The sequence below is a fragment of the Vanessa cardui genome, chromosome 4, assembly GCF_905220365.1.
Source record: "Vanessa cardui chromosome 4, ilVanCard2.1, whole genome shotgun sequence".
Classification (NCBI taxonomy): domain Eukaryota; kingdom Metazoa; phylum Arthropoda; class Insecta; order Lepidoptera; family Nymphalidae; genus Vanessa; species Vanessa cardui.
The window spans coordinates 11,059,193-11,087,098 of NC_061126.1; the positions used below are offsets into that span (position 1 = coordinate 11,059,193).

Consider the following 27,906-nt stretch of genomic DNA (forward strand, 5'->3'; position numbering starts at 1 on the left):
TCACACTTAATTACATTATCTTAAATAATAAATTTATGCAAGGAAATTTGTCAATACATCTGGCAACATTTCGTTATCACTAAATCTCGGCTACGAAGAGTAACGAGTGACTTTGACATAATTATTATACAAGCCGGTGTCCGTCTGTGTACACAGATCATTGGAACCTGCACCGCCGCGATGTTATTCCCAGCTGTTTTATTTGTTTCGTTGTCCCTTTGTGCATGTGACAGACCTAACATTGTATTTATTATAGCGGACGATTTGGTAAGTAATCTCATTTTTATTTGTATTCTATAAAATGTTGTTTCATGTTAAAAAAAATTATAACAGTATATTATTTAAATTTCAATGTATCCGTTATATTTTTAATATAATTTTAAAGTCCAGTAAACATTTATATTTAAATACTTGTTCATAACACCGCAGTTTTTTAAAGATTAAACATATTTTCAAATGTAATAGAGGCATGATGTTACATATTCCTACGTCCCGATAAACTAGTATCCAATGGTAACTATGTTCCAAGATAACGAGTATTTTTGAATAAGCACGCATGAAAATGAACTCTACCAGCGCCGATATTGATCTCTGAAACATTTTATACAAACAAATATTCACGAAGACTAGCAGTGGCGTAGCTAGGGGGGCAAGGGCCCTGGTGCATAATGAGAGAAAAGGGCCCTCCTCCCCTCTTTCCGCGTAGTTTGAACTTATTGATATGAAAATGATTGATCGGGAATAAGAATAGGAAACAGTGGGTTGAATCATCCCTAGTAGGCTAAATCCATACGTCGTCTCTATCAAAATCTTCATGTGTTCAATGGAAGAAAAAGGGAGTAAATAAACAACGACGCACATAACAATATAGAATATTTATTAATTAAAAGAAAAAACGATTTTTAAGAGAATTCCCCGCCCGATTTACAATCTCTTGCGCGCTTTAATGTTTGCGAATTCGTCTATAATTTCACTCAATTCCAAGTTTGATGTCGCCTCATTTTCTATTGCAATCAACGATAAATGTCGGAGGCGATCTTGGCCAATGCTGTTTCTTAAATAATTTTTTATAATCTTCAGTTTACTGAAAGATCTTTCTGCTGCCGCGGATGTAACAGGAATTGTGTGAAACAGTAGCATCGCTGTATACACTTCCGTAAGATCATATTCGAGCACGCCAAATTTCGTTATAATTTCTTTGCAAAGCTGGCGAATAGACCACGTCTCCATCAATTGAGGGAGGATCAGATGATATACATTAAGAAATTGGAGCGAAAAAGTGGGTCCAATTATATCGCAATATTTCTTCTGAAACTGATCACATTTTTTGAGTAAAATCGTTTAATTCCAGCTGAGCAGATTTTTTGGAATCAGGAAGTCGAACGATTTACAAATTGCACTCATACCAACAAAACGCGCATCTAACTGATTGATTATTATGTCGAGTACACTGTTGAAAATAGTTACTCTAAAGACTTCTTCCTGGTTTTCGAATCGGTGATTCGGAAGCCAATTCATCGAAATGCTTTTTAGTTTTTCTTCGTCGCTTTTCTGGGAAGGTAGGATCGATGTCGTATTTTCTCGCGGTTTCGGTAGCCTTGGACTTGAAGGACTCGAAGTCATTTCTGTACTTTTTCAATTTATCCGTTGTTTCGTCCAAAGCCTTACTCGCTTCGTCCAAAACGATATCACGTTTTTGCAAAACTTTGGAAACATAATTGATATTGTTCAATACGCTGTGCATGAATTCACAAAGAAATACAAACTCAAAATTCAGCATTTTTGATTTTATAATCTCTGCTTCACTGCGTTCGTCTTTACTGAAACTCTTCAGCGTTATTTCGGACAATGCTTTGATGATATCGAAAAAACGAAGTTTGACTGCAGTTATTGAATTAACCCTGCTGGACCATCTTGTTGGATTCAATTTTTTCAAAGTTATTTCTGATTCACCGGTGAATTTCGATAAAAGGTCCCAGCGCTTAATGCTGTTTCCAAAGAAGTTAAATAAGTCTTGAATTGTTGCAAAAAACTTCTGAATTTCGACGGAACTTCGAACGGAATCATTTACGACCAAATTCAAATTATGACTGGCGCAATGTACGTACTCTGCGTTTGGCTGAATATCTTTAACTTGTTTTTGCACACCATTATACGCACCACTCATTACACTGGCCCCATCGTAACCTTGCCCAACACACTTTTTAAAATCAAGACCCTTTTCGGAGAACAACGTAGTAACTTGATTTACCAAATCCGCGGCGCTGTGTTTAGTGACTGCGTGGAAACCTAGAAATACCTCTCTTACTTCAATGTCGATTGGTTGTCCATTTTCCGATCTTGATATCACTGCACATCTTACGACAATGCTCAGTTGATCCACTTTTGATATGTCCTGCGTGGTATCCATGATGATGGCAAATAACGGTGACGCCTTAATTCGATCCAACAAATGATTCTCGAGTTTGGTGCCCAAACACTCGATCATTTCATTTTGAATCGTTGCACTCAGGTATCTTGTTGATCCTAAAAACATGGGGATATTAGAAAACATCAGATTATGAGAACATAAATTATAGACACAGTAAACGAGATAATTTCTTACCTTTGGGCATATCCAAAACTTGACGCAAGATGTGGTCGTATCTAGCGACGAGTTGGACAATTCTGAGAAAATTTCCGTGATTTCCTCCCTCACTCAGATCCTCTCGATGTCCTCTCAAAGCCGAAGAACTCTTCGCAAGAGTGATTATAATATCAAATAATCTGCGAAGAACTTGTCTCCAAAATGATGCTTCCTTGCGAATTTTATCTACAAGTTCTCTGTCAATGGTGGAACTTTTTTGCCACACTTCATATACAGCGCACGCCTCCGTGTGTGCTTTCGAGGAACCATGTTGCTTGATTCTGTCTGATAAATGCCTCCAGTCCCGAAATCCAGTGCACCATGCATTTATTTGCGAAGCGAACAACCAACATTTTGGAGTAACATATCCAAAAACGATCAACTGGACCGTATTGTGACGTAGAAACGTAATACGTTTCTGAAAAGCTCCTATTGTCTTGGTGGGGGTCCTTCGGAAAAGGTCCCGGAGGTTTCAAAGGTCCCTTGTCAAGAATCAGACGTTTTTCGGTATCACTCAGTTTCTTGTTGATGTAATTTCCCAAGTCATTTGAAATTTCGAGAACTTTCGAAGATGTAGAAATTGATGATTCCTCTACTGTAGGTTGCACGGAAGCGTCAAGGTAGTCATTTTCAGCAGGGGCATTGATGGTAGTATTTTGAACGATGACTTCGGCACTTTTGAACGATGTTTCGGCTGTTGAAGGAACTGTAGCAGAAAGCGGTTTCGTAAAAAAGCTATCTAGCTTGGGCAATTTTTTTTTACTTTCTTCTCTTTCTTGTCGTTGTTTCCGCTTTGCGGCACCGCTACGTTCCTTTTTTCGTTCCATAATTTTTAATTGGTAACTATCGAAATTTTAGAAATCCGGAGTACTCACTGAGATTTTCCTATATTGCTTGTTAATGTTTAGTATAGATTAAGAGCAAGCTCAACAGAAAAGAACCATAAAACAGCTGGTTTGGTAATAATGTGGTAAAATCAATATTAATTCGTTTCTATAATCAATAGGAAAACGTTGGTTGTTTTTTATTGCCGATCAGGTTGAGACCTATCATACATTATACGGTTAGCGTTGTGCTGCAACCTGTATCGTACATATCTTATCAATTGTCATCGGAATTTTTTTTTGCCAAAATGAGTTTTACCAGAATTTGGTGCCGGATGGATGGACGTACGGAATAGAAATCATAACATTAGTGGTGATACTTGATGAAATAAGGCTGGTAGGAGGGAATTACGAAGTACAACAGTCAGCGACACACCTAGCATCAACTACTGTAGTACGTCCCAGACCCCAGAAAGTTGAGAAAGTCGCCGGAAATATCATAAATAAGAACTGATGCAAGGCAAGAGCGAATGAAAACTTCATTAAAAAGTTTATGGACGGAATTTGTGAATTGATCTCACGACCGTCAAGCACGTGAGCTGATCCAATGTGCTACGGGCGGACTCATCCAAACTACCATATAACTGAAATAACGATAACAAACAAACAGCACATGCTTATAGAGGACGCTTGGCGCATGTGTTGAAAATGTTAAACAAGGAGTTTAATCATTGGTGGTGTTGATTTAAATTGAAAAAAAAATAAAAAATTGAAATTGAAAAAAAAAATTCTTGTGAGCAGGCTCGAGACTCGAGGCTCTTTTTTTTCAATTATTTGAATTTTTAAAATTTTTCATTTTTTTCAAAGCTGAGGCTAGGGGGCCCCCTGAGCTCGAGGGCCCTGGTGCACGGCACCACCTGGCCCTATGATAGCTACGCCACTGAAGACTAGACGTTTTCGTATACATCTAAATTATGTTGACAATGTATTTATCGGTTTTCATGCAAACGATATTGTTAAATAATAAAACATTTACCTATATTTAAAATTAATATGTTAAGAATAAAATTTTTTAAACAGATACGTAAACAATAGTTTACCTATCACTTAATTTTTTACACAGTAATTTTTACCACGTCGGTAAAAATTGTGACATCATTAAACAATCAAACCTTGAACGGTTAAAAAAACAGCATTGAACGTTTGTTTTGGTCAATCAGATTTTTTTAGCTATTATCAATCAAATGACATATCTACACATTTACATACAACGGTTATTCATGCAGTTGGTTGTCTAAGGCGGGCCGACTCACGATATAAAGGCTTTAAATACAATAAAGATTAGTGGCATAGAACAAAAATTCTGTATATGTATAATCTTAAATGTAATTAAATCGTTTGTCTCACTAGGAGATAAGTATTGAAGACCCTAATACCGAATGTTGCTAAAGCCACACAACGCGTGAATATATGTTGCTGTGCCGTTTTAATCGTTATTTCAATGTATGGAAACTTCGATGTATGAATATCGTATGGCTAAATTTGTAAAATTTTAAACTATAGAAGTAATGACAAAACTGTTTTTACATTTCGTGCGTATTAAAATAACGATTAAAACGGCACAGCAATTGAAAAATATGAAAAAAAACATACCTAGCTACTTTTGCAGAAGCATCAAGCAACGATGAAATACATGCTAATTTGCACTTTAAGTACATAAGAATTTTTCTTACGGGGAATCACACTGACATTTGAATATCTTACGACACACTTCTAAAACACGCGGCTCACTCAACCGCTCAAAGTTTTGCGGTCTACGCTTATGTTCCGCAAGGTTATCGTAAAAGTCGTGAAGCTATAATTTTACAGATGATGATGGTATTATAATAGCATTTTTGACAGTCATCTCAATTACGTTCAATATTCTTATATTTATTTTAAAATAACATATAGCGGAAGTAACTTCGTTCCAACTAGGTGTTCTACGACAGCGAATGTGTTTTTTTTTTAATTATTATACGTTATACGTCACAGACAATGATATTCTAGAACATCCTTGGTCTCAGACAAGTAGGCGCTAATTATTATAAAATATTCTTTTTAGATCAGTTTGCTCTTATAATATTTATATTTTCTATATTTTTTTGAATTATTACCAGTCGAGTAACGTGAATTTAATAATTAGGATTGCAGGCAGGTAATACGAATTCAATAATACTACGGCTTAATGAAAAATATAAAGCTAAAATATATGATTTATCTTTTGTATATTTATATCAAAATAAGGTACGTTCTTAGCCCCTAATGTATGTAAATCTATCCGGCTTCATAGCCAATTATTTGAAAATTAAAAATAACTGAAAATACATTTTGAGATTTTAATGGTACATAAACGAATAGAAGTATGATTATTTTGTTAGATATTAATATATTTCTGCACAATATTTAATAACGGATAGTTTGTACCAATAAATGAGTTAGTTGCCCAATGTACAATACCTATAGTGATTAAGTATACTGTACACCTACTAGTATCACAATTAATCTAACATACTTTTACATAACATCAAGAGAAATATTATTGGTTCAGGGATGGAACGACGTTGGTTTTCATGGGATGAATCAAATACCGACGCCGAACTTGGACGCCTTGGCGTCTTCCGGCATCTTGTTGCACAATTACTACGTGAACCCCATATGCACGCCGTCGAGGTCTGCGATCATGACCGGAAAATATCCCATACACACCGGTATATTATCATACTTATATAAGGGATCTACCTAATAAATAAGCGATCTATCTATTTGGTATCTTAATAATCATATAGGTAGTGCTTGAAACTAATATTTGGTACTTTTCTTTTTATTTCTTTTTTTATACAAAAGTAGGTTATAATATACAATAAGTTATAAGGCTTTGAGCCTTAAATTTTAAATATAATTTATTAGCGTTTAAAACTGTTAGTTTTAAGGTCCCAGAAAAGTCATTTCAAGTTATATTATTTATGATTCCTTTTTTATTTGAAAAAAAATCGTATGAGTATTTAATTGATATGTACTCGAACAAAAAAACCCGTTCTTAATATTTTTGTCAGTTTGTTCCGAGTAAACTTCGAAACGGCTGAACCGATTATGATGAGACACTCACTGTAGATAACTTATATTTTAAGAAATAACTAAAAACGTAATGAACATTTCAATAAAGCTTGATCTTAAAAAAACCAAGTGTTCCAGAGATATAAAACAAACCCAAACAAATTATTGTTCAGACAAGACAATCTTTCGCATTATATAATTCAAAGGTTGTAATGAGTAGGTACATCCAATAATCTAACGTATACGTATTTATATATGTTTTAATTTCAGAGGTTCGTTCGTTTAAATCAGCATCACAATAATACCAAAAAAACTATCAACCTTTAGTATTAGAGATTTAAAATTTAACTACTGTATTTAACAAATTAATATGAAACGAATGATTTACTCTAAAAGTACTATTTACTAATATATAAAGTGTTTAATTATTATTTTTTTTAATTTATAGGCATGCAACACAGCGTCATATTTGGAACTGAACCGAGAGGATTACCGTTGTCGGAGAAAATTTTGCCACAGTATCTCAAAGACCTAGGTTATAAAACCCACCTGATAGGGAAATGGCACCTCGGTTTTTATAAGAAAAGCTACCTGCCGATGAATAGAGGGTTAGTTATTTTGTTGAAGGTATATAGGGACACATATAGCAGTTTGCTTTCAACTATGTATTTGGAACTTATTTTTTATTAGCACTTAAAAATTATTGATAGGTATTATTTATTTAATCAATAACAATGAGAATTGGTCTTCTCAATCTGATTATCATTACCCTATTACCGTCTTTGGACCTTCGTTTTCTTATAAAACACTCTAGGGGTAAGACCGACAAGGCCATATTGAGTCAGAGTTAACGGAGTCAATGTTTTGTCAATCTTGCGCAATCAAATGTATGTTTCTGAGCCTTCTATCAAAATTATAACAACAATATTTTTAAAATCAGAGACCAACCCTTTTAAAACAGTCCCAATATAGGCGCCATATTATAAATATTGAACATTTAGTTATTTTTTTTCATGAGCATCCCAATTTTATAAGGACGGATGATCTACTATTTGGATGAAGAAGCAATAAAGAACTTTTTAGTAGTTTCTAGGCTTTTAATTAAAATGCTGATTTAATCAGGTGGCAGCGACGTATTAATGATATAGATACTATTACTTTTAGATTTGACAGTCACGTCGGTTTTTGGGGGGGAAAGATAGATATGTATGATCACACATTTCAAAACAAAGACTACTGGGGATTCGATTTTAGAAGAGGTAATGCTTCAAAAGACATTTATTTGATCCGCTTATTTCACCGGCTTGTAGGCATCAAAGAATTCACTCTATGCATTCGACTTATTTCAGGTCCTTCAGTTGCTCATGATTTATTCGGACACTATGCAACTGATGTATACACAGATGAAGCAATTAAGGTGAATTATTTATTATTTTTATATAAAACAACAAAATTATATTAAAAATGTTCCTACAATATTTTTATTATAAATTTTTAATTGGAATATTTCATATTCCAGTGGAAGTAGTAATAAAACATAAACAAACCTTGATTTATGTATTATATGCGATTTGCTATTAACTCAGCTATAATGTACACTACAAAGATTTCATAGTTAATTATATTTTTATTTATAATACAAAACTTACATTAAGTTATTTATTTTCACTTTAATTTTACTTCCATTTCACATACAATTCCGATAAATGTTGCGACGACGTAATTTTTTTTTTACGCAAATCCATAGAAAATATAGATAACTCAAGATTACTTATAATATCGCGTCAATTTGATGTCAAATTTTGTTTATTTGGCTTTTCTCCTCTTATGGTTGGGATAATTTACATGGAGATTTGAGATACGATGTATGTAAATAATTTATAAAAAAATATAGTTGAGCTTAAAAGATTGGTTGACAAACTCCGTGGTCGAGTAGTGTGTACAAAGGTTTTCATGGGTTCTCTACTCCGAGGTTTCGGATTCGATTCCCGGCCGAGGCGATATTGAAAAAGTTCTTTATTATTCTATGTTATCTTGAGTCTGGGTGTTTATGGTAACGTCGTTACTTCTGATTTTCCATAACACAAGTGCTTTAGCTGCTTACATTGGGACACAGAGTAATGTATGTGATGTTGTCCAATATTCATATTTTACGAGTTAATAGAGATTCTTCTGGGTGTTTTTAAAAAATAAGGAATACTCATTGTTGCGGCAATAAATCTTAACAACAACACTGCGTATATTCATAGTAACATTAATCACTTTGATAAAATCTGTGATAATCATTGTATGTGCACAAGAAGTAAGGATAAGCTTATAACGTATAAGATCCCGACTTTGCAAAGTCAATAAATACTTCTTGGGGCAAAGTATCCGTTTCTATAATAAAATTCCACAGACATTTTTGACTTTGTCGTTTCTTAAATTTAAGCCATTTATTGAGATACATTGGTAAAGAATGCATATAATGTATTAGTAACTACTGAGTTTTTTGCCGATTCTTTTCTCCGTAGAATCTTCTTTCCGAATCGGTGGTAGCTTCAATATTATGGTTGTTAAGTGACGATTCAAATGTGCTTGTAAAAACCTACTTGAAAAAAGTATATTTTGATTTGATTTGATTTTGATTTGTTTTTTGATTTTAATTAAATATTTTAGGTAATTAATTCTCACAACAAGAGCGTACCACTGTTTCTGATGGTATCCCATTCTGCAGTACACAGTGGCAACCCCATCGAACCAATAAGAGCACCTGAAGAGGTGCTGGCCAACTTTACATATATAAACGACTTCCAAAGACAAAAATTTGCAGGTATGTGATATCATTCCCTCTTTTGCTTTGTAACTTGAATGTTGATAAAATATTTTAGTTTATTGTCCATAAACCAAAAAGTTTTATTCAGTAGTTTCAATTCTCACCTACTGACGCAAACATTTAAACACGGGCTATTAACTTGGTAAAATATTAAACATGGATTTTACTTTAATTTTGTACATAATTATTTAAATGTATAATTGCTTTTAGCGGAAATTATTACCAGTTAAATTATTTAATTACACATTACTTTGTTTCTTCGTCACATTTGAGTTTCTAAAACTTGAAAAAAACATTTGAATCTAAAGATCTTTTTTATTTAAGAGTGTCAATGTCTGTACTATATTTGATTAAAATTTAGTTGCCCTATAAATAATACTTGAAGTTCCATATATATTTTTAAGAGATTAAAAAAAAACCGTACCATGGTATATACATATAATTTAAACCAAAACTTTTCACTCACGATAATTAAAATTCGGGCAAATGTTTTCACGCCAATAAAATGATCGAGATAACATACATTTCTATAATACGTAATAAGTATAGGCCCAAATTTAAAATAGAATGATTTGTTTAAGATTTAATTATACAATATTAAAAGTAACGAAAATACATTTAAAACATTGTTATTGAAAGTAGCCAAAAAATTGTGTGCATAAAAAAAACATTAATTATACCATGCTACTACCGGATCAGGTCGTAATAAATAACTTATTTTTGCAGGTGTATTATCAAAGTTAGATGAATCGGTTGGTAAAGTAGTGGATGCGCTTCACACTCGTGGTCTTTTGGAGAACAGTGTTGTTATCTTTACCACCGATAACGGAGGACCGGCTGAAGGATTTGATAATAACCGAGCTTCGAACTATCCATTGAGAGGGGCAGGTATTTTTTATAAAATAAATCTACTGGGCAAAAATTTGTAAATTACTCATATAAGATATACCTATAAGACAAATTAATGGATAATTTCAGTAGTTTGTTGCAAATAGCTCAGCTTCGTCTCGTGATTTTATTACAGATTTTTTTGTTTTGTATGTTATAAGCTGCATTTCGTGTAGAAAAAATATTGAATAATAAAAAAGAAAAACATTTGGAGCCTTTGTGATAAATATAGTGACTACAATTGATGCTTATTACTTTAAGGTAAAAAACACACTGTGGGAAGGAGGTGTTAGAGGCGCAGGTTTTTTATGGAGTCCTCTGATTGAAAAAAAATCTCGTATTTCCAAACAGATGTTTCATTTAGTTGACTGGTTACCAACGTTGTTGAGTGTTGCTGGATTTAATGTCAGGTTAATATTTTCATGTTACGAGCGCAACTTATTCATACATTCTTCAAAACAAAATATTATCTATAAATTTCATTTTAAATAAGTTGTAACGACCAAGAATACATTCAGCATCTTTATATAAGGCTCTTTGTATTTATATACATTGTACATCTTGCAGCTCGCTCCAAGGCTTAGACGGAATAGATCAATGGGAGGCACTTTCAAAAGATCTTAAGTCGAAAAGAGTTTCCATCCTGCACAATATTGATGATATCTTCGGAAGTGCCGCAATTACAGTTGACAAATGGAAATTACTTAAGGGTAATCATTAATTTTATGATATTATGGTATGGTGTATGTTCAAAAAGTACATTATACAAACCACATTTTACAGAACCGATACTTTTCTGTTTTAATTTCTTTATTGAATTTAAAATACAAAAAAAATAATGTTTCGAATGTTTAAACTAGTTCCTATTTTAATTGAGTACATAAGCTTAAATTGGTTTTTAGAATTGTAGTAACAGTCTTTAAATTTCCTACTTCTGGCTAAAGGCTTCCTCGCCCTTTGAGGAGGAAGTTTAGAGTTAATTCCACCAGCTCCAATCGGGTCGATGGATACACAATACTACACATATGGCAGAATTTCATTGAAATTGGACACACGCAGTTTTCCTTCCAGCTAAGATGAAAATATACTTACTAACCACTGTGCCATCTCAGCTCTTTTTTTATTTTCAATTTATAATATATTCCGACTTTCATAAAACAATTCAGCTACCATGGTCATTTAGTATATAAACTTTGAATTAAATCCTAGGTACTAACTTCAACGGCACTCGAGATAGTTGGTACGGCCCGAGTGGGCGCGAAGGGAAATACGACTCAGGCGCCGTGCAGGACGCGCGCGTCGCTCGTGCTCTGAAAGAACTTGGACTGATGCCCGACCTCGACACCGTATTAAAACTAAGGTACTTATTCGGAAATACTCTTGACCAACATTCAGCTAATGCACGGAACAGAATATATTGCATACTTGGGCAATATATTCTGTACACAAACTTGCAGATATAATTGGATGGGGTTGCATGCCAGAGGGCCGATGCTACGTACATTTTAAGGAAAGACATTTAAATAAAAAGTCGATTATCGATGTAGCCCTATAAATATCTGGCGCACAATTATTCTAAAATGTCTCGAGGAAATGGCATAAGCTTATTAGCATTCAAATCAAATCAAATCAATTTTATTCAAATAAACTTCACAATAAAAGCGTTTTTGAATCGTCGATATTTAAATACTACTACCGTTTCGGAAAGCAGCCTTAAAGAGGAATATCAGTAATTCCTAAATAAATAGTAGCAATGGTTTATGTATTGCTACCATTCGTTTTAGAAAATCCTCTATTTTTAAGCAACCTGGTACAACTCACTAGTCTTCTAGAATCTGAATTATCTTTGGTAAATAGTCTTGTTTCTTAGTGGTAGGTAACGCTTGTTATTTAAACTAGCCTTGTAAAAGGACGAAGCATAAACATTGTCCTATATTTTAATTTTGATTTTTAAAACATATCACTTCATTACATAAAAATAGGAGTAAGAATTAACAATTGGTCCAAATTGTTTGCCCAATAAACATATAAGAGAAAAAAAAATATTTATATGCGAATAAAACGAATTTTCAAACAATTATTAATGTAATTATTTATAGGGTATATCCACAGCTAATTTGTCATATTTAAATAATTAACAGAGAAGAAACGACTGTGAAATGTGATACCACGAACCAAATATCCTGTAACCCCTTGAAATCTCCTTGTTTATTCAACATCGAAGAAGATCCCTGTGAAATGAGGAATCTTGCCGACACGTAAGCTAATTCAATTCCTAATAACATGTTTCATTTTATTAAGGGCCCTTTTTGCATGTTTCCAATATTTTACTACTACAACTGGTAAGCTACTCTATCAAAACTTATACTAACCTTATTAATATCTAGGTATATTATTTTTTTATGGTATCGTAAACATTGAAATATAAGACAGTCAACCCACATCATCTAAATGTCGGAAAATCCACACCAGAGCGATATTTAAGACATTTTCTGCCTCGCACAACTACTCTGTATAACTAGCTTTCGCCGGCGGTTTTTCTGAACCAATACGACTAAGGAACCTTCAAGAAAAGAGCGTTCTCGTTTCTTAAAGGCCGGCAACACACCTGCAAGCCCCTCGTTGTTGCAGATGTTCACGGACGGTTGTAATCACTTTCCATCATGTGAGCCTCCTAATCGTTTGTCACCTATACCATAAAAAAGATAGAATCCACTACTCTTGTAAATGTTTTAACAAACACCCTTATATATCTTAATTTTAATCCTTAAAAAGTGTCATTGAAGAGTGATAACAACTACTTTAACATTTTCTTTAATTTTCAGAGAACCAACAATTTTAAGAAGCATGTTAGAAGAATTAGAGATATTCAACAAAACTGCAATCCCACCAAACAACAAGCCTTTAGATCCTCGCGGAGATCCTAAATTTTGGGGTCAAGTCTTAACGAATTTCGGAGATTATGAGGGTTTAAACGCAAACACTCATTGTTAATATTAATATGATTATTTGAACCGAGTTATTATTTACAATTTTTTAACCCTTCTTAAACTTATTATTTTTTACGGAAGAAATCCTATACTGCCCTTTATTAACTTAAAAATGTTTAGACCATCCGCCACCACACGCACAGTTTATAGAACAGTGCAAGTGAGTCATTGCCATCCACGTGATATCAGAACTGATCGTCGAGGAAGAGATGGACACACTATCTGACCGCTTCGATGTAATTCTTCGCCTTCCCAATCACTCCAAGCGTCGTTGAAGAGGCAGCACGCTGTGTCTATCATCCTTAAGTAGAGAAATAGTGGCGTCAGTCTGTGATATATCTATGTCTAGATTAGGCCTTGCGTCGGGCAGTGTCCTGGTGGTCTGCCGACTTAAAAAAGCGAATTTGGTTTTTTGAACAAGGAAGGCAGATCTGAAGAATCTGTCTGCATATCTTTACATATGTGTGCTGGACGATGCCAGTCTCGTCTAGCAGACATTTGTAACGCTTTTTCAACGAATTGTCACTTCTCGTCTAGTGCTGCCGTATACACTATGAAGGAATAAGGGGGGCGGGTCAATTACCATTGCACCCCAAGGAAAGCTCCACAGAGCCAGGAGTGGAGGACAGACAGACATCTTGTTTTCTAATTATACAAAAATATAAATAATCCTTAAGGTAGAAAAACAAATGAATTAGACACGATGGAGATTGATCGGTTCGGTCGAGATTACATGCTCAAATTAATTTTGAAGGCATAATAGCACTAGACGAATTGGAGACCCATAACCTAAAAAAACACAACAATAATAATTACATAAAAAGTAAATAAAATAAGGCAACTACTATTAAAATGCATAGCAACAATCACAAAATAATTTACAACTTAATCTTATTACGTTCAATATATTTACATAGAAATTTACAAAATGGACTAAACACAAACATTAACAAACATTCAACGTTAATAGGGCGAGGGACTTTAGGAGGGAGAACGTCATATATAGGATGGATGAGATTGGGGCAGGAGAACAATATATGGGATAAGGAACCTTCGTCTAGACCACATTCACACAAAGAGTGATCTCTAACTTTAATTTTACGCAGATGTATGGGAGTACATGCATGACCAAGGCGAATACGAGAGATAGTTGTGGTGACCCAACGATTAGCTTGCCTGTGAAGAGAAAACCAAGGTCGCCTTGGAATGTCTGGTTGGAGAGAAGCATAAAATTTACCCTTCGATTTTGATGATGCTTTCCAAAGAGAGTTCCAGGATTTATCGAGGTGAGTTTTCGCTAGAGCACACAAGTCCTGAGTAGAATTATTAAAATGCTTAGTTAGACCAGATGATATAGCAGATCTAGCGAACGAGTCTGCAGTGTCATTGCCTGTTATACCAGAGTGGCTTGGAATCCAGACTAGTAATATTTCCAACCCTTTTTGCTGGCAGGCAAGCAAAGCTTCCCTGATCTTAAAAATGATAAAAAATCTTCGCCTGCTACGAAACGGATTTTCCCTAATTGCGAGCAGGCAGCTCAAAGAGTCAGTCAGAATTACAGTCTGTCTTAAGTCATGTGAGTGGGCAAATGGGATTGCTTCCAGAATAGCAATCGCTTCACCAGAAAAAATTGATGTTTCAGGAGGGGATTTAAATTGGAGGATAATTTTGAATTTGGGTATCCAACAGGCTGAACCGACACAGCTATCCGGGGATAGTTTAGAGGAATCAGTAAATATCTGGAGGTGGTTTGACCAGTTTTGATGAAAAATTCTTTGAAACTTAACATTTGTATCAGGGGCTCCTTTGATTAGACCAAGGTCTGTGACAATTGGAGGATTATGGACAAGAGCTCTAAATGGAGTGGAAAAAAGAGGATTAAGATTGAATCTTAATATAGGATGAGGGAGTTTTGTAAATTTTAAAAAACTGTCTAATAGCAAGGATTTACTATTAGGGCGATCGCATAGTTGGGACAGTATGTTTAAACGGGACCAGAGAGGGTGAGAGGACAGCTGTAATGATTTTACCACAAAGCGGTCGCATAAAAATTGTCTTCTCAGTTGAAGTGGAGGATCAACACATTCAACTTGCAGGGCGTTAGTAGGAGAAGACTTCATAGCTCCTATAATTATTCTAAGGCATTTATGTTGGATTTTATTGAGTTTATCGGATGCAGATTTATTAAATGGGTCTAAAACAAATAGTCCATAGTCCAAATGACTACGAACTATTGCATTGTACAGTAGTTTGAGAGAATAGGGGTGAGCTCCCCACCAGACACCTGAGACTGCTCTAAGGACGTTAATGCCTTTTTCACATTTTTTGATAATATGCTCAGAGTGACAAATTCCGTTCAGCTTGTTATCGAGTATGATGCCTAAGAATTTCGCCTTATTGACAAAGTTGATACGCTGATCCCCACAAAACAGATCAAAGACGGGGATTAACCTTTTTCGTGTAAAAGCAACTGCCTGAGTCTTATCTACTGATAAAGATAAGCCATGGTCAGAGAGCCATAGGTCAAGATAATGCAAAGCAGAGTTTAATTGCAATGTTAAGTTTTGGACTGAAGGAGATCTAAGATATAATACAATGTCATCAGCATATTGAAGAATGTTACAAAAGTTATTAACAGACAGCTCGAGATCGTGAGTATAAATGCTATAAAGCAGAGGGCTGAGGACTGAGCCTTGCGGGAGACCTTTCCAGACTAATCGGGGGGGCAGAATACAGTTTTGGTATTTAACAGAAATTGATCTGCAAAAAAGCAGATTACATATGAAATGAGTCATCCTCGGAGGGATACTCAGCTGTTGCAGTTTTTGCCTGAGTACCGGAAGAAGAACATTATCATATGCAGAAGTAATATCTAGAAAAACACCCACAAGGTACTCTCCGTTAGAAAAGGCTATTCGAATGTCTGTCGTAAGAATGCTGAGACTATCAAGAGTGCTCAAACCCTTTCGAAAGCCAAATTGAGAGGGCGAGAGAATATTCCTGCTTTCCATTATCCATTCCAAGCGGTTTTTCAGGAGATGTTCAGTTACTTTTACTAATGTAGATGATAAAGCAATGGGTCTATAAGAACTTGGGTCCAAAGGGCATTTTCCTGGTTTGAGGATGGGGATAATAATTTGGGACTTCCAAGATTCCGGGACGATTCCTGCTGAGAAAAAAGCATTAATTAAATTCAAATAGACGCATTTAGCTTTATCATTAAGGTTAATTATGAAAGAGTAGGGCACGCCATCTTCCCCTGGTGACGAGTCCTTAAGTCCCTTTAGGGCTGTATGGAGTTCTGCGAGAGTAAAGGGGCTATCCATATCATCTAATGCGGATGTTGGTTGCAACATTAAAAAGCTATCCTTGTCTGGGACAAAGGGGGGTGCAAGCTTAGCAGCAAAATCATTAAGCCATATGGAGGGATTATTGGCATTTGGATTTTCTGAGTTGAGGGAACGACGAAATTTCTTAAGATTTGTCCAAACTGTTTGAGGTGGAGACCGAGGACTGAGGGATTCACAGAAGTTGGTCCAACCCTGCTTTTTCTTTTTTGAAAACAGTCTTTTAATTTTGGCATCAATACGCTGATATTTGATGAAATTTTGTGGAGTCATAGAGACTGTGTATGACTCCTCGGCTTCAGATCTCTGTTGGACCATGACCTTACATTCCTCATCCCACCAAGGAGGGGAAAGCAAAGTCTTTTTATTTGTATTTTTTATAGGAAAATGGGCATCAGCAGAGGACTTGATCGCATTAAGAAAAAGTTCGTAGCAGGCAACGACATTCTCATCATTCACAAAATCAGGGAGAAAGTCCAACATGGCATCAACCGAGTTAGCGAATGCTAACCAATTAGCGTTGTTGAGTCTATATTTTAAGAGTGGGCATGATTTGATGAGTGTGAAGGATCTGTTATTAAGTGAAAGAAGGATAGGGAAATGGTCACTTCCAAATGATGATGGGAGGATATTCCAAGAGATTTGTGAGGATAGGGAGGGAGATGATAGGGTTAGATCAACAGCGGAACGAGGATTCTGATTTGGGTAAACTCTACGAGTCGGCGAGCCATCGTTAAGAATGCATAAATTTACATCCTCAGCAATGTCCACCAACAAGGGAGCAAATCCATCACAGTAAGAGGAGCCCCATAATGTATGGTGGGAGTTAAAATCTCCCATAACAAGAATGGGGCATGGAAGGGCAGAGAAAATGGAGAGTAATTCAGGAGCAAGAGAAGGATTAGGATGAGGAATGTAAAGTGATAAAAAAGAAATATTGAAGGCCTTTATAGCCACGGCATTGATATGCTGGCTAAAAGGAGGAAGAGGAATTTGGGAAAAGGGGACAGAGTGCCTGATCAGGATGGCACAACCTGCATACCCGTCATTTCTGTCATCCCTAAAACAGGAAAAACCCGGGATCCGAAAACGGGAACTGGGGATCAACCATGTCTCAGAGAGGGCAACAATGACAGGTTTATGAGAATTAATAAGAGAGAGGAGGTCAGGTTTCTTATGACGGACACTCTTACAGTTCCATTGAAGGAATCTGATTGGGGCCATTTTTAAATATATTAAAGAGTTGAGTTAAATCATTGGCAACGTTGGACGGTAGAGGCATTTTATTACATGTACTTAGGATGCTTAGGAGAGTTTTAATTAATAATTCTAGTAAGTTGGGATTGTTATTAGGAGAGGAGGGGTTACCAACATTCAGAGCACAACCATTTGGAGACGAGGAGGAGCAATTACCAACTATAGCTTGGTGGGCATGTTTATCATACCCCTTTCCTAGAGGAACTCTAGGGGGAGGAGAACGGAAGACGGTCTGTTTATATGATCTATTAGGAGGAGGGGTGGATTTAGATTGAAGGCTAGAGGGATAGCTAGGGCTTGGCGGAGTGTACACAGGAGGGAAGAACATTTCTTTTGCAATCTCAGCGTAGGATCTGCGGACGTTTGGGAAGCGAGAGGCTGCCTCCATGTAAGAGATGTTATCCTGCGACATAACAATTTTTATTGATTGCTGCCGTGAGTACTCTGGACAATCTTTATCAGTGGCAAAGTGTTTACCAGAACAGTGAAGGCATGTAGAGTTTTCCTTATTAACCTCACACAAGTCACCTGTATGAGATTTTGAGCATTTAAAACATCTGGGTGAAGATCTACACTGTGTCTTGATGTGGCCATAACGACAACAGTTCAAGCAAATGATGGTAGGAAGATTGTAGGTTTCAACCGGGAGGGAGGTATGATAGGAATAAATTTTATTAGGCAGGATTTGGCCCTTAAAAGTTATAACTACAGACTGAGTTGGGATCCAGGTCACAACTCCTTCATTGACATTTTTTCGATTCAATCGTCTCAGTTTCATAATTTCACCACAACCATGAGGAAGCTCGACAGACTCTAGAAGGTCCTCCATAGACCAATCAACCGGTACACCCTTCACAAGACCCATTCTGGTAACATTGTAAGTTGGTAATGTTGCTTTGTACTTACAAAGTTCCAAAATAGGGTTATTTAAAAAGTTATTTGCTGATTGAGCTGTAGAAAATTGTACCTCTATTCTGTTCCGGCCAACATTTTTTACCCCATCATTAACAATGGAGCCAATTTTATGTTTATGCAAGAATTGACCGAATTTGATTGCACGAATTGAGTTTCCTGCGGCTGGGTCAGCAACTTCACGTGAAACATGAACTATGAATGGGCCCTTATCGTCATTAGCGTAACTTTTAGGGCCATCAGTAAAGGCGGGATTGACATATACAGTCTGGATGGAAGGATTTGCGGTAGTGGGATGGGTGACAGTCTTCTTAGAGGAGGAATCGGGTGAAACGGAGGATTTATCCCCAGAACGTTTCCGGGCGGAAGATTTCGAACCGTCAATAACAGTTTCCAAACCCCCGGGATCGGGAGGTTCAGGAGGAGGGTCGACATCCATTTTTAAAGTACTTACTTTAACTTACTAACTAATATATGTTAACTATAAAAGAAAATTAACACTTACCGAAACCGAATAATGTTAGTAAAACCCAGAAACCATATAAATTAACTATTTGCACTAAAAAATTATTGAAAGAACAACACAAAATGATTTTAATAACACAGATATCTCACTAACACGTGTGTCAACCAAAGCTAACGCAAGCGAAAAAAACAAAATATAATAATTTGTGACGTACAATATTTAAGCGTAACGTCAGTGTTGATTACTAATTTGCTTTACTTTGATCGTAAATGTATCATTTCATACAGAAATATTAGTTATTTACCATTATTATAGATCTTCTTTGGTTTATTTGTATATTTTTTTTTAAAAAAATCGCTTTTTAATGTTTCATTAAAATTAAACTATTTACTATAAAAATGTTTTTTTTTTATTGATTTTTATTTTAAGTATATACACAGAATAAAGTAAAACCGACTTAACTTACTAAGTGTAAGTAATCTCAAATAATAAATCTTTGCAAGGAAATTTGTCAATACATCTGGCAACATTTCGTTATCACTAAATCTCGGCTACGAAGAGTAACGAGTGACTTTGACATTATTATTATGCGAGCCGGTGTCCGTCTGTGTACACAGATCATTGGAACTTGCATCGCCGCGATGTTATTCCCAGCTGTTTTATTTATTTTGTTGTCCCTTTGTGCATGTGACAGACCTAACATTGTATTTATTATAGCGGATGATTTGGTAAGTACCCTCATTTTAATTTGTATTCTATAAAATGTAGTTTTGTGTAAAAAAAATATAACAGTGTATTATTTAAATTTCGGGATATCTACTATATCTTTACTAGAATTTTTATGTTCAGTAAACATTTAGATTTTAATACTTTTTCATAACTTTGCAGTTTTAAAGATTAAATATTTTTAAATGCATTATATTACATGTTCCTACGTCCCGATAAACTAGTATCCAATGGTAACTATGTTTCGAGATAACGGGAACTTTAGAATAAACACGCATACTGATTAAGCGATGAACTCGACTAGTACCTGTATCGATCTCGAAAATATTTTATGCACAAATAATTATGTTCACAATAAATTATTTAGTTTGCAAAACAACAAGACATAATTAAAACAATATATAATATTAACATTCATTATTTATAAGTTAAGAATAAAATTTTATTAAACCTAAGATAAAAAATGATACATAAACAATAGTTTATTCATGATTCATCACTTAATATTCTACACATTATATTTTACTGACACTTTCGACGTCATTTAACGCCTCAAACTTAAACCGCATCAAACGTTGTTTTTGTTACGCTATATATTTTTGAGCTATTATTACCCGAAATACATTACAAAAATTTATATACAACAAATAGTCAAGCGTTTGGCTGTCTAAGGCGGGCCGACCAACAACTTAAATGGCTTAAATTAAATAGAAAGGTTCCATGACATGGACCAAATTTTCTGTACTGTTTTTCTCCCTAAATAACGGTAAGAAATGTGTATAAATTTAACAGTTATTACGTATTTTGTGTTACTAGCAGATAGTTATTGGGGGCGCTAAAATCAAATCTTGCCAGGGGCCACAGAAAAAATGAATATTAAAAAAAAATGATATTTTTGTAAATACTAAAACATGCTAATTATCGCGCTTAACGGTATAGGAATACGAATTTAATTACATATTTTTGTTACGGGGATATACATACTGGTTGAGTTACCTTTGATAATAAAATCTAGTGACACATTTCTAAAACCAGTTGAACCGCTCAAATTTTACTGGTAAGTATATTAATAGATTATTTTGTCAATCTTCACAAATTTTGTATAATATCACGAACAAACAATATATATAAAAGCAAACAATATATTTGCATTTAGAATAGTATTTCTATTGTATAAATCCTGTTTGATTTTTTTTTTATTAAAATTAAAGTTGAGTCTTTGTATGTTTTCAAGTTCGGATAGTAATTGATTTTTTATGGTAAGACTATTTCTATTTTTTCAGTAAATTTGATATTCTGACATTTATTAACATTAGCATCATATTACGATTACACAAAGTTTGTACAGGACTTAAATCACGCTGAAGTACTACTGCGTCAATAAAAGTTTCAATTGTCCTGTACAACATTAAATCATCAGCAATTAATAAACACCCAGTGTGCTTTATGTAGTCCACAATATCATTTATGAAAAAAATAAATAGTTTAGGCCCAAAATGGGAACCTTGTCGAACGCCCGAATATGCAGTAAAAGACTGAGAATTGTAACTTCTAAATACCTACTACTTATGGCAATCGGTCTTTTGAGTAAGATTCTCACATATATACATACATACATATGTATATTATATACTTTATATCACATCGGGGTGGTTGACAGTGTACACAGGGAGAGAGATTTATCCTTAGAATCGCCTCTGAACAACAAAAAAAAAAACGCTCAATTTAAATTTATATGTGGAAGAAATAAATAATATATTACAATATTTATGAAAATCAAACACTTGCCACGAGCTCCTAGTGCCCCAAATTTAAATAAAAGCGCTGACTGTGTACTTTTCGGCCACATAGTTATTTGAAAATTAAATAACCTTATTTATAATAGAATTATTTTTCGGTACTTAAATGAATATTTATTAATAAAGAAACCAATAGAAGTAGAATTATTTTGCAGTTACATATTAATATATTTTTACGCAATACTTCATTCATGTATTGCGTGTGCCAATAAATAAATTAGTTGCTCTATATAAAATACCTATAGTAGTTAAGTATACTAGAATCACAATTAGTCTGACATACTTTTACATAAAATCAAGATCGATATTATTGGTTCAGGGATGGAACGACGTTGGTTTTCATGGGCTGAATCAAATACCGACGCCGAACTTAGACGCCTTGGCGTCTTCCGGCATATTGTTACATAATTACTATGTGACTCCCATATGCACGCCGTCCAGATCTGCGATCATGACCGGAAAATACCCCATACACACTGGTATAATATTATACTTATACATAAAAAAACTTTAAGTGTTCGAGATTCAAGGTCATACAAGTTCTTAATAAGGGTAAAATTAACTACCTACCTTTTTGGTATCTTGATATTCAGATAATCCTTGAAAGTACCTTAACTTCCTCAAGCACATACGTCTTGTACCTTTCTTTTTATTTATTTCATATGAAAAAGTTTAGAGGATATAAGTTACATGGCTCGAAAATTACTGAGCCTTATACCTAATATAAATAAAATTCATAATATCGGCTTTCAAAATTAAAAGTTTGAAGGTAACAAAAATGCCTAAAAGCGTAAAATCAAAATAATATAAACTTAATGAATACGTAATGAATGAGTGAATTATGAATGAATGTTTACAGAATGGATACTCAAACCAAAAGCGCTTTTTCAAAAATGTTTGTATGTCTGTTTAGTCATGTTAAACTTCCAAATGGTTTAAAAAATTTTGATAATACTTCCACTATAGATGACTTATATTTTATGAAGTAGCTTAGAGAAATCAACTTTTCAATAACGTTTCATCTTCAAGTCACATTTGACATCACATCTTCAAAAAGACCAAGTTTTCCACAGGAATAGGACAGTCTGTCCCATTATATAATTAAAAGTTTGTTGTGAGTACATCCAATAATTTAACCTATTCATAATTTTATTGTGTATTTATACATTATTTAATTTCAGAGGCACGTATAGCTTATTGTTCGTTTATTCCACAAAAATACCAAAAGAACTTAGCCTCAGTTCGAGAGCAATCAATATTTACTTATTACTATAATAAACAAATTAATATTAAACGAATAAATTAAAACTACTTTTTATTAATATATGGATAAAGGAGTATTTATTTATTTTTTATTTATATATATAGGTATGCAACACACTGTCATATTTGGAGCTGAACCAAGAGGATTACCCTTGTCAGAGAAAATTTTGCCACAGTATCTCAAAGACCTAGGTTACAAAACTCATCTGATAGGAAAATGGCACCTCGGTTCTTATAAGAAAAAGTACCTTCCGTTGTATAGAGGGTTAGTAATTTATTATCACTAAGCTATTATCACTACAAAGTTATTGGTGTTACTTAAGTAATCAAAGTGAATATGAACAGCACATAAACTATTTGAATATAGGATAAACTTAAAATGCATCTATTATCTTATTTTCCACGAAAAAATCACATTTCATTAAAATTTGGTAGAACAAATATGAATTTAATAACCTGATCTAACAATACCCGACATAGTAGAGATGTACAAGAAAAAATATAAAATTAAGTCTAAACGTGTAAAAACAGATCTCACTATCTGACCAGTTTTTTTCCGCCCCGGTGTCTTAGGGCACGCTGAAGAATATGGAACCAAAAACAAGTAATCTTCCTTTTCGTCTTTGTGTACTATCAGTCAAAAACGTCCAAAATATCCGATACCAACAAATTTAATGTATGTGAAATAATAATACTGAAACAATAATTTTTCATCATAGATAAACTCACATTACTTTTAGATTTGACAGCCACGTCGGTTTTTGGTCGGGAAAGTTAGATATGTTCGATCACACAAATCAAGAAAAAAATTACTGGGGATTCGATTTTAGAAGAGGTAATTAATTGATATAAATTTGATAAGCTTTGATTTTATTAAATGAATAGCTTACTATTATAATCAACCAATGAAGACTTAAACTTTCAATTTTGTTTCAGGTTTTTCAGTTGCTCATGATTTATTCGGACACTATGCAACTGATATATACACGAATGAAGCTATTAAGGTTTATTTTATTCTATTATTCAATAATATTAGGCTTCTTAGTCATTTCGTTCGAGGGCCAGTATTTACTCAAGCATTTTCATATTTTTCATCATTCATATTTTTCTATATTACATTCCTTATTTTATTAGGTTCATATACAGGTGATTTGAGATACGATGTATGTAAATAATTTATTTTATAATGAGCGTAAAGTATTGTCTGAATTTAATAAATATTCTAGGTAATTAATTCTCACAACAAAAATGAACCACTGTTTCTGATGGTATCCCATTCTGCTGTACACAGTGGAAACCCCAGTGAACCGATAAGAGCACCTGAAGCGCTACTGGCAAACTTTACACATATAAAAGACTTTCAAAGACAAAAATTTGCAGGTATGTGAAATCGATCTCCTTTTGCATTGTAAATTCAGTTTTCCCCTGGCAATAGTTATAAGTTTCAATTATCATCTACTAACTCGATCGATGTTAAAATATTTTTTTTTTTTTTTCATAATGATATAACTCTATTTATCTACAAAACCTTTTCGTTAATTCTTGTAGATGAATGAAGATCTTTTTGCAAATAATTATAAGTAAAATTATTGAACTGCACATTACTTTGTTTTTTCATACATTTGAGTTTCTAAATTTGGTAAAAAAACTTAAGGCTGAATCTAAAGGTCATTTTTTTTATGATTGTAGGTCAATGATAAACTTAAGTTTCGTTAAAACGATATATATATAAAGTTGTCATATCAATATAATAGTTGTAGTTTCAGATACATTTTTAACGGATTTCAAAAAACAAAATCCATCGTATACCTACCGTTTACAATTTGCGATTTGAACCAAGACTTCCGGATGTATTAAATGTACTTTTGAATAACATGTAAGGTATTAATTTGTTACATAAGATTATTTTCAGTAGTTTTTGACCTGCCCCCCTTTCTTTTCCCCCCCCCTAAATCGTCTTATGTAATTGTCCTGTTTGATTGAAACTGATTGTTTTAAAAATTTTAACGAATAAGAGAACATTTTATGTAGTCTTTTGAATTTACGATTCATTATACATTATTTATGCAAATAAACCATTTTAAGAAGTATATGATAAGAAAAGGTGTTTCTTAAGTTTTACTTGGTTTCGAACATAATTGCAATTATAATAAATATTTTCACTACTATAAAAAGACCAAGATACTTTAATCTTAAAAGATAAATCAATACTTTTATAAAATTTACCACCATCAAAACACAACAAAATTACATTTAAAAAATGAATACTTATTGAAATTGACAACATACACTAATGTTCGTAGTATATGAGCCTGTGCATAAAAAAGGTTCTTCATAATAACTTATCGGATCAATACGTAAACATTTTTTTTAGCCGTATTGTCAAAGCTAGATGAATCGGTTGGGGAAGTTGTGGATGCGCTTCACACTCGTGGACTTTTGGATAACAGTGTTGTTATCTTTACCACCGATAACGGAGGACCGGCTGAAGGATTTAATGATAACCGTGCATCGAACTATCCATTGCGAGGGGTAGGTGTTTTTTATAAAATAAACCTACAGGACAATTTTATAAACTTATATAAAATATACCTATAAGACAAATTAATGAAAAATTTTAGTAATTTGGTAGAGTATTTCATTTTCTTTAAGCTAGAGTAAAAATTCGTTCTATACATACACTTTTCTTCCTCATCAGTTCAGCTTTGTCTCAATTTTTTTTCTTTAGATCTTATGAACCTTAATTCGTTTAGAGAACATAGATATTAAATAAGACAATTGAAAAACTTATAATACTGTTTAAAGAAAAACGTATAGATAAGGCCCTATTATGACAAACATAGTGACCATAATCAATATTTATTAATTTAAGGTAAAAAACACACTGTGGGAAGGAGGTGTTAGAGGCGCAGGTTTTTTATGGAGTCCTCTGATTGAAAAAAAGTCTCGTATTTCCAAACAGATGTTTCATTTAGTTGACTGGTTGCCAACGTTGTTGAGTGTTGCTGGATTTAATGTCAGGTGCGCTCAGTAATAAGTTGCGCTCGAAACATGAAAATAATATTTTCATGTTACGAGCGCAAAGTGTTGCATGTTACGAAGCATTTCATTTTAAATAAGTTGTAACGACCAAGAATATATTTAGCACCTTAATATAAGGCTCGTATATTGTATATCTTGCAGCTCGCTCCAAGATTTAGACGGAATAGATCAATGGGAGGCACTTTCAAAAGATCTAAAGTCGAAAAGAGTTTCCATTGTGCACAATATTGATGATATCTACGGAAGTGCCGCAATTACAGTTGACAAATGGAAATTACACAAGGGTAACTAAATCATTATATTACTATCTTTATATGTATAATACTGTAACAGTATGATAGACAATGTTCATACTGATTTAAATTGATTTTTTGGTTCCAAATAATTATTTTTTCTGAATATTATGTCGTCATAATCACTATGGGAGATAAACCATTCAGCTATTGTTGTCTAACATATTGTAAAACTTCGATTTATGTCCTAGGTACTAACTACAACGGCGCCTGGGATGGCTGGTACGGCCCGAGTGGGCGCGAAGGGAAATACGACTCAGGCGCCGTGCAGGACGCGCGCGTCGCTCGTGCTCTGAAAGAACTTGGACTGATGCCCGACCTCGACACCGTATTAAAACTGAGGTACTTATTCGGAAGTACTCTTCACGAAGGAAATATTACTCAAACCTGTACACAAACTCGTTGACTTTAAATTGGATGCGGCGACATGCGATATGGCCGAAACTACGGACATATAAAGGACGACATTGGACATATTTTCATTTTTATTAGATATATGAAAAATGGGAGAAACAATTATTTTGTGGTCCTTATCGAAAAAAATCTTTACTACAAAAACATATGTATTCGGATAATACGGTAATAATTTGTATGGTATATTTTCATTTTCAGTTAATGTCATCTTTAAATAATTTACAGAGAAGAGGCAACCGTGAAATGCGACAACACGAACAAAATATCCTGTAACCCCTTGAAATCTCCTTGTTTATTCAACATAGAAGAAGATCCCTGTGAAACGAGGAATCTTGCCGATACGTAAGCCAAATTAATTCTACTAACATAGTTCCTTTTATTATACGCCCTTTTTATATGTTTTCAATTTTTTAATACTACAACTAGTAATCTATTCTAACCCATAAAAAACATAAGACACAAACCTATAAAAACTTTATAATTAAATGATTAATATATATCTTAATTCTTATGCAATCGTAAACATTGAAAAGTGTAATGCCATAATAATTTCTTATCCAATAATATAATAATCCACTATGGCCGTAATATAAGTTTTATTATATATATCATAATCTTAGTAATTTTAAGAGTATTTTGAGGTTATGAATGAAGTATAATTGAAGCTTTACATTAAATACGTTAAGATATTGTTGAATTTTCAGAGAACCGACAATTTTAAGAAGCATGTTAGAAGAATTAGAGATATTCAACAAAACAGCAATCCCACCAAACAACGAGCCTTTAGATCCTCGCGGAGATCCTAAGTTTTGGGGTGAAGTCATAACGAATTTCGGAGATTACGAGAATTTAAACGCAAACGCTCTTTGTTAATTACCAATAAAATTATTTTACTCGAGTTATTATTTATAATTCCTTTTAACCCTCCTTAAATTTACTGTATCTTGCAAAAGAAATCCAATCCCATTTTATTGACTTCAAATTATTTATACTATCTGCCAACTTTTGTAAAAGATTATGTATTACTATTACGCCAATACCAGAGTTATAGTAGTCGAAGATTCTTTATTACTATTCATGACTTTGAAAGGATCAAATACATTAAGATGTTCTCTTAGACAAATACTACTATTATTACGTAATCAGTT

General features: G+C 33.9%; 1 protein-coding gene across 2 annotated transcripts; it reads left to right on the top strand.

The window, feature by feature from the left end:
- Positions 1 to 111: 111 nt before the first annotated feature.
- LOC124544137 (arylsulfatase J) lies at positions 112 to 27,656 on the top strand. 2 transcript variants are annotated; one of them, XM_047122591.1, is made up of 12 exons: positions 112 to 267; positions 6,041 to 6,200; positions 6,995 to 7,154; positions 7,711 to 7,805; positions 23,946 to 24,013; positions 24,236 to 24,389; positions 25,384 to 25,541; positions 25,882 to 26,030; positions 26,193 to 26,335; positions 26,536 to 26,686; positions 26,984 to 27,100; positions 27,463 to 27,656. In XM_047122591.1, exons 1-12 carry the CDS (start codon positions 181 to 183, stop codon positions 27,629 to 27,631), a joined length of 1,611 nt encoding a protein of 536 aa, XP_046978547.1. In that variant the 5' UTR covers positions 112 to 180; the 3' UTR covers positions 27,632 to 27,656. The 2 variants fall into 2 exon arrangements, with proteins under 2 accessions (XP_046978547.1, XP_046978546.1); XM_047122590.1 differs by lacking the exons at positions 112 to 267; positions 6,041 to 6,200; positions 6,995 to 7,154; positions 7,711 to 7,805 and adding exons at positions 19,794 to 19,949; positions 22,066 to 22,225; positions 23,115 to 23,274; positions 23,750 to 23,844.
- Positions 27,657 to 27,906: the final 250 nt, after the last annotated feature.